The 8,012-nt window shown below is 41.1% G+C and overlaps 1 protein-coding gene across 2 annotated transcripts; it reads left to right on the forward strand.

The window, feature by feature from the left end:
* Positions 1 to 2,314: 2,314 nt before the first annotated feature.
* LOC137636933 (uncharacterized) lies at positions 2,315 to 7,078 on the forward strand. 2 transcript variants are annotated; one of them, XR_011043303.1, is made up of 2 exons: positions 2,315 to 6,334; positions 6,471 to 7,078. XR_011043303.1 is itself a non-coding variant. In XM_068369269.1 (2 exons), exon 2 carries the CDS (start codon positions 3,470 to 3,472, stop codon positions 5,258 to 5,260), a length of 1,791 nt encoding a protein of 596 aa, XP_068225370.1. In that variant the 5' UTR covers positions 2,315 to 2,601; positions 2,738 to 3,469; the 3' UTR covers positions 5,261 to 7,077. The 2 variants fall into 2 exon arrangements, 1 of the variants encoding a protein (XP_068225370.1); XM_068369269.1 differs by having other exon boundaries at positions 2,315 to 2,601; positions 2,738 to 7,077.
* The last annotated feature ends 934 nt before the right edge of the window (positions 7,079 to 8,012 follow it).

Raw genomic sequence — 8,012 nt, forward strand, 5'->3', positions numbered from 1 at the left:
GAGCCTGCTGTAAGGAAAGCAGAGCGTGTGCATGGCGTTTAACATTTCTCAGAAATTCCATGACCAGTGCTAGAGTGCTTTATGCATGCTTGCATGGGGTTTAAAAATCAACATAATGTTTACCTTACATTCATAACTCATGATTCATATTTTTGCCATGGTTTGAAAATGGAGGTAAGGTATGCTGAACAGCAGAGTCAGAACGAGCTGGAACAACAACAGTGGAAGGTGCAGAAAGTTCCTGTTCCTGTGGTATGAGTGGAGCGTGAAGAGACCGAGGTTGCGCAGAACAAGGTAAAGTTCCCGCAAGCAGAGGTGTCTGAGGCGCAGGATCAGGGTGCACGGGTTGAGCTCGGTGCAGCAGCTGAGGAGACTGACTCACAGGTGGAAGAGGTTGTACCTCCACCGAGAGTTGCACCACCGGTGGAGCAGCCAGGGGAGGAGGAGGAAGAGTGGGGTAATCCTCCTGATCCCAAACCGAAGGTTGCCTTAAAGAAGGCTGAGGCTGAACAACACTGGGAACAGCGAACACAGAAAGAGGTTCAACATCGTACGCCTGGCAGATGGTGCTGCGACTGGGTGCAGCGAGTGCAGGCGGGTTGAGCACAGGCTGAACGGGTGCAGGGGAGGTGCAACACTCTCAGCCCGACACTCACACAACAGGTCCGAAAGCTGTGCTTGCATGGACTGTAGTAGAGTCCACAACATCGTACGCCTGGCAGATGGTGCTGCGACTGGGTGCAGCGAGTGCAGGCGGGTTGAGCACAGGCTGAAAGGGTGCAGGTGGAGGTGCAACACTCTCAGCCCGACACTCACGCAACAGGTCCGAAAGCTGTGCTTGCATGGACTGTAGTAGAGTCCACAACATCGTACGCCTGGCAGATGGTGTTGCGACTGGGTGCAGCGAGTGCAGGCGGGTGCAGCACAGGCTGAACGGGTGCAGGCGGTTGGTGCACCACCGGTGCAGGAGGAGGAGGAGGTGCAACACTCTCAGCACGACAGGGGGGGGGGGAGTGTAGGCGCACTCTCAGCCCGACAAACTGATGGCTGAGGAGAGTCAGAGCTAACCCAATGACTGCATCCGGGTTGTTGAACTTTACTTCGTACGTCTGGCATAGGTCAGGACTTTACGTTTAAGAGGTCTTGAGACCTAAGACCAGCGTAACTCTGCCTTTATTTCCTCCTCTAAATCTCTTCTGCAGACGAGCAAAATAAGGGCTCAATCGTCTGCGGGTGGGAGTGACGGTCTCGGTAAGACACGCCCACAACCACCGAGGATACTTCTGTGCGCCGATCAAGGCCTGCCGAACCCTTATGCCCTTCGACATTGCTTCTCCCCTGGGCTTGGGAGCTTGCAAGAGGTCCCGGACTGGGAGGACGACTGGCGCGCACAAAAGTACCCTCACGCATAACACTGACATACTTTGCGCTAATCACTTATCACTTTGATTTCTGTTTGCACTTATTTCACTGAACTCGAAACTTTAAGTGGTTTGTACCTGAAACACGCAATTCTATCCTTCTCAAAAGTTAGTAATTGCGAAAACAGAATTACAATGTAACAGAAAAATCTAATGAAAGAAAATTCAGTGGCTGGAAAGAGACTAAACACTAGATCACTCTAGAAACGTTTAGTTTCTTCCCCTAAAGAGACTAGGGATAAGAGCAAAACGATAACGACGTTACTCGTACGCCTGGCAGGCTTGAGGGAAACGTTTATCCTCTTTCTCCCTCCGTCTCTATCTCTCTCTCTCTCTCTCTCTTGACTTAGAACCTGAGAGAAGAGCCCAATCATATATATCGTTAAAACATATTATTGTTAAAGGAAAAAACTGAAATATTTCCCAAAAAGAAAAGTTCCTTTATTAGGATCAAAACCATTAAGTTAAGAAAGAATGAACAAAACGCTAGACACGGTTACTCTTACTGCAATGTGAAACCGTGCTACATTCTTTCTCTATCGTAACGATAGAGTGCAAGTTGAAACGTTCTGAACGTCAACAACTGCCGAGACAAACAAAACGTTAGTTCAACTTTGAAAAAGTACGAGACTATCAAAGAAATTCTTTCAAAAACATTAAAATAGCATAATATGTTAACACGTAAAACCGAAATGACGGGCTCACGATAATTAACTTCGGTACCAAGAAAAGACCGCCTACTATTAGGAAGGTCGAATATAAACAAATATAAAAATTAATTTTAATAAGTTTATAATAAAAGGAAGTTAATCGAAGAGGCCTATAAGAGGCGGAGAGATGTGGAGGATTTATTTTTGCTTTATTTTTATTTTTGTTTTGCCAAATCCTGTGTGTGAGAGAGAGAGAGAGAGAGAGAGAGAGAGAGAGAGAGAGAGAGAGAGAGAGAGAGAGAGATATTGTGTTAGCGAGCGAAAGTAGTTAGTGTAACGATCGTTTGTGGTGAGGAAGACTGTTGGTATAAATGAGATTGTTTGTTTACATTTTTAGTAAGGTTACGACAGTGGTGAATGTTTCGGAGCGAATGCTTTTTTTATTTGACTGCAGCATAAGGCAGTTGTGTGAGAGCTGGATTACATTTATATTTTTCTGACCAGCGTGGAAGTGGTTTTTGATTTTCAAAGTAAGTACAGTTTTGTTTATCTTTGCTTGTCGTGATTGTGAATGATAGGAACAATTTATTATTTATCTTTGATTATAGTGCGATAGTTCAGTTAGCTAGAAGTGTTCGTAAGTGTTTTTCTTTTTTATTTTGGCAGGCTGCGATTCCTCCTTTGGAGAGACCTAAATTTTTTCGAATGCTGAGATATAGTTGATGACCTGGCCTGTGATTGATTTTGGTATTAAGATTGCTCTTTGGATTGATGATTGTTGATGACCGGCCCGTTTACTTCCGATTGATGATGATGATGATGATGGTGGTGCTAATAATAACCACGACCCCAATCAGGGAAGTAGTTGTGGCGAATTGCCACTCAATGAACTGTTAAATACAGAGTTGTGTGCCGTAAAGACAGTCCGGCTTGTGTGTGGCGACCGTGTTGGTGTACCATAATATTTATACAAGAAATTCATATATATATTTATTTTTGGTGTTGGTGTGTGGTATAAGTTGAGTTTGTTAGGATTTTTTTGCGTTTATTTGAATGATATTTATCTTTAGTGTTAAGTTTTGATTGGTTTAAAGTATTTATTTTGAATGTGGATGGTTTATGATTTATTTTAAGTTTTAAGAATTATAGTTTTAAGGTTATGTTTTGTTTTGTTTTGTCCTTTTGTCCAAGAGTCTGGTTGTAGATTACGTAAGGGGAAAGTTTGTGCAGAGGAGACATTTGTCTGTTTAGTGTGATCAAGGGTGTGGGGCTTGTTTTTTTAACATCCCGCCACATTATTTTGGCGCCCGAACAGGGACTGCTGAGGTGGGATAGAAGCTGGACTGTTGGACGAAGGACGGAATTAGGTTAAGAATTTAGGATTAAGGTTGATGAAAAATGGAAGAGCAGAACAAGTTACTGAAGGAGGAATTGCGGCTGAGTAAGGAGCGTGAGGAGAGGTTGCTAATAGAGAATGAGAGGTTGAACTGGGAGAATGCGACGATGCAGAAGGAGCTTAGGGAGTTAAAGGGGACAGTAGAGAGAGTGGAAGAATGTGTTGAGATGAGGATGCGAGAGAATGAAGAACGAATGGAGAAACGAATGGAAGATATGATGGGGCAAGTCATGGGGATGATGAAAACTATAATGGGTGAAGGTGCAGTCGGAGGAGTGTCCTCAGCTTCGGGTAATGGGTTGGTAGTGAAAGAGAAGGTTAAGGTAGGTGATAATGGGAAAGGAAGTGATAGTGATAGTAGTAATAGTGATGGTGATATTGAAGATAAGGGAATTAGGCATAGTAAGGATGAACAGAAAGGGGAGAGGAAAGATGAAAGGAAAGGTAAAAGTGATGTGAAGAAAGGGAAGAAAAAGTATCAGGCTGATAGCAAGGACGATCGTGAATGGGTGAAAGTGGTAAGTAAGAAAAAGGGTAAGAAAGGAATGGTTAAGGATAGGAATTTAAGTGTGGAAGTGGATTCATTATATTCGAATGAGGAAGAAGGTAACAAGGGAGTAGACAGTGATGATAGCAGTGAGAATGAACGTGATGTGTGTAAGACTGTGTTTATGAGAGAGGTACCTCGGTGTGAAAGGTTCAATGAGCATAGCAGTAGGGATGTATATGATTTTTTCAAGGAGTATGAGAGGTATTGTCAGGATAAGTATGGTGATAGTAAAAGAGTTTGGGCTAGGGAGTTAGGAGAATATTTGACTGGGTATTTGTTGACGATGTATGGAGTGATAATGAGTGTAGGGGACGTTGATTATGAAAGTGTGAAAATGAGAATAATTGAGCAGGTAATACGTATGAAAGGGAGTGTTAAGTATAAGCGTAAGAATGATTTTGATGAAGCACGGATGAATGCAGGAGAAGCGATATCGATGTACGTATGTAGGCTGGAAACGTTAGCTAGGAAGAAGTATGGGGATGAAGGCATAAATGAGAATAAGGAGTTAATGAGGAAGTTTTTGGCAACAGTACCTGAGAATGTGTGTGAATTTATTAATTTGAAACGCAAAGAGAAAATGAGGTGGACGCAAGAGAGATTGACATGGGATGATATACTAGAGATAGTTGAGGATTATGAGTTAGATAGGTGCATGAAAGAAAGTAAATCTGTGAGTGTAAGAACTGGAATGGAAGAAAGTGTAATAGAATTTGGTAGTTATAAGGACGCAATTTTGAGAGGACCAATGAGGGTAGCTGATAATGTAGTAGATAGGAGTGTTTGGGCGAGTAATGTGGGAATACCTGTAAGGACAAATGAAGGATTTAGGCAGGGTAATTGGCGCAATAGGGATAGGAGTGTTAGTGCGCATCGAGGTATGTCAGATAGTCGTGTCCGTAATGAAAAGTGTTATAGGTGTGGAAAGGAAGGTCATAAGAAGAATGAATGTAGATGGGCATTAGGAGCATGTTTCGGGTGTGGAGAGACAGGGCATCGTATTAGCGACTGTAAGAAAGAGAAAGTGATTAAGTGTTATCGGTGTGGTATGACTGGGCACGTAGCAAGTGGATGTAGGAGTAATCGTATGAATGTGATTTGTGGTAATTGTGGTAAGGATGGTCATTATGCTAGAATGTGCAAGGAGCCGCGGGGTAAGTGTACTGAATGTGGTGCAGATGGGCATGTAGCTAGGGTATGTAGGAAGAAGGGAATAAGTCAGCCAGGATGTTCGGGAAACTAGAGTGTGAGAGGGTTCAGCTGGGTGAGTCCTCCTGTGTATGTGGAAGGAATAGGATCAATGTTTGTGAGAATGGGATGAATAATTGGTTAGAAATGAGCAAGTATGAATCTAGTATGCATGAAAAGTTAGGGCTGGAAAATAAACAATTAGTGTTAGTTGAATATAGGAAAAAGAGGCGTTTGAAAGTTTTAAGTAAGGATGGAAAAAGGGAAAATTTTATAAGTAAAAGTGAGAATAGAAATAAGTATGACAAGGGTGTAAATGTGCAAGTGTGTATGGAAGATAAATGTGTTAATACAGATGAATCATGGCTGAGTATGAATGATACCTATAGTGTGTGTGGCTTTTCCTTAGATGATGTAAAAGAAAGGATGACGAATGCGAGAGTGAGAGATAAGAGAATGATTAGTAGTATGAATGAATCTTTTACTAAAGTTGAGAATGTTTTTGATGAAATGGATGAACTGTTTACAGAAATGAGTGTAATTATAGGGCCAGATGAGAACGAGGTAGATATGATTGTACATGATATATTAGATGATAGGGATTTAGATAGGAATAGTGTTAATGTAGCTAATGATTGTGATAAGGAAGAAGTGAATGAGAGAGTATATGGAGGCCCAGTTACTCGGAGTAGAGGTCCCGTTCCCGACTGCGACTGGGTTATGAAAAAAATAATGTAAGTGTTGAGTGAGAAGGATTTGGCAAAGTAAGGGGGGAGGAATGTGGAGGATTTATTTTTGCTTTATTTTTATTTTTGTTTTGCCAAATCCTGTGTGTGAGAGAGAGAGAGAGAGAGAGAGAGAGAGAGAGAGAGAGAGAGAGAGAGAGAGAGAGAGAGAGAGAGATATTGTGTTAGCGAGCGAAAGTAGTTAGTGTAACGATCGTTTGTGGTGAGGAAGACTGTTGGTATAAATGAGATTGTTTGTTTACATTTTTAGTAAGGTTACGACAGTGGTGAATGTTTCGGAGCGAATGCTTTTTTTATTTGACTGCAGCATAAGGCAGTTGTGTGAGAGCTGGATTACATTTATATTTTTCTGACCAGCGTGGAAGTGGTTTTTGATTTTCAAAGTAAGTACAGTTTTGTTTATCTTTGCTTGTCGTGATTGTGAATGATAGGAACAATTTATTATTTATCTTTGATTATAGTGCGATAGTTCAGTTAGCTAGAAGTGTTCGTAAGTGTTTTTCTTTTTTATTTTGGCAGGCTGCGATTCCTCCTTTGGAGAGACCTAAATTTTTTCGAATGCTGAGATATAGTTGATGACCTGGCCTGTGATTGATTTTGGTATTAAGATTGCTCTTTGGATTGATGATTGTTGATGACCGGCCCGTTTACTTCCGATTGATGATGATGATGATGATGGTGGTGCTAATAATAACCACGACCCCAATCAGGGAAGTAGTTGTGGCGAATTGCCACTCAATGAACTGTTAAATACAGAGTTGTGTGCCGTAAAGACAGTCCGGCTTGTGTGTGGCGACCGTGTTGGTGTACCATAATATTTATACAAGAAATTCATATATATATTTATTTTTGGTGTTGGTGTGTGGTATAAGTTGAGTTTGTTAGGATTTTTTTGCGTTTATTTGAATGATATTTATCTTTAGTGTTAAGTTTTGATTGGTTTAAAGTATTTATTTTGAATGTGGATGGTTTATGATTTATTTTAAGTTTTAAGAATTATAGTTTTAAGGTTATGTTTTGTTTTGTTTTGTCCTTTTGTCCAAGAGTCTGGTTGTAGATTACGTAAGGGGAAAGTTTGTGCAGAGGAGACATTTGTCTGTTTAGTGTGATCAAGGGTGTGGGGCTTGTTTTTTTAACATCCCGCCACAGAGATATAAAATAAATCTATAACTTTTGTTAAGCAAAATTAAGAAAGAGAGTCTATACTCTCTTAGACACCAACACTTCCGTCTAAGGGAAGGGTCGGCCATTTAAAGGTGAACGAGAGTTCATACTCTCTTCGTCACCAAAATTAATCAAATTAATTCCAAAAGCTAACTAAGCTAAAATAGAAGTTTCCAGTAAAGCGACAGCCGAAATCAAAGAGAAATACTTCACCAAAGTCGTGAAAATACTCCAAGAACATAAGCGTATCCCAGAACGTCTTGTCAGAAGCACGACAGAGGAATAATTGAGGAGGTGTCAACAAGAAGTACTTGAGTACCTGGCCACAGGTGGCGCTGGTAAGAACACCCCCTTCTAGTATTGTGATAGCTGGCGTATCCCTCCATAGAATTCTGTCGGGCAACAGAGTTGACAGCTACATGATTATCGGGTAAGTTTAATATTGAAAATGTGGCGATAGATTTTTGTTCCGTGGAAAGATCAACCTCTGGAAAGGAGCATATTTTAGTTTTAAGTGACCTGTTTAGCAAATACATATGGGCATATCCAACGAAGGATCAGAAAGCGACAGCAGTGGCTAAAATATTGGTCAAAGAGCTCTTTTATAAATATGGAATTCCTCAGCAGCTCCATACTGACCAGGGGAGAAATTTCGAAAGCGCTCTAATTAAGGAAATCTGTAAAAGGTTCAATGTAAAGAAATCACGCAATTCCCCATATCACCCTGAAGGAAATGGTCAAGTGAAAAGAATGAATAGAACTCTGTACTGTCTACTTAGAAGTTTGGAGGAGGAGAAGAGGAACAAATGGTCATTGTATTTGCAGAGTTTAGTATTTGCGTATAACATAACACCTCACTCTGTGACAGAGTTTTCTCCGTACTTCTTGTTATTCGGG

The sequence above is a fragment of the Palaemon carinicauda genome, unplaced genomic scaffold (assembly GCF_036898095.1).
Source record: "Palaemon carinicauda isolate YSFRI2023 unplaced genomic scaffold, ASM3689809v2 scaffold449, whole genome shotgun sequence".
NCBI lineage: Eukaryota > Metazoa > Arthropoda > Malacostraca > Decapoda > Palaemonidae > Palaemon > Palaemon carinicauda.

Excerpts from the sequence above, each read along its gene's own strand:
- LOC137636933 (XM_068369269.1), top strand. The coding sequence starts at position 3,470 with ATGGAAGAGCAGAACAAGTTACTGAAGGAGGAATTGCGGCTGAGTAAG.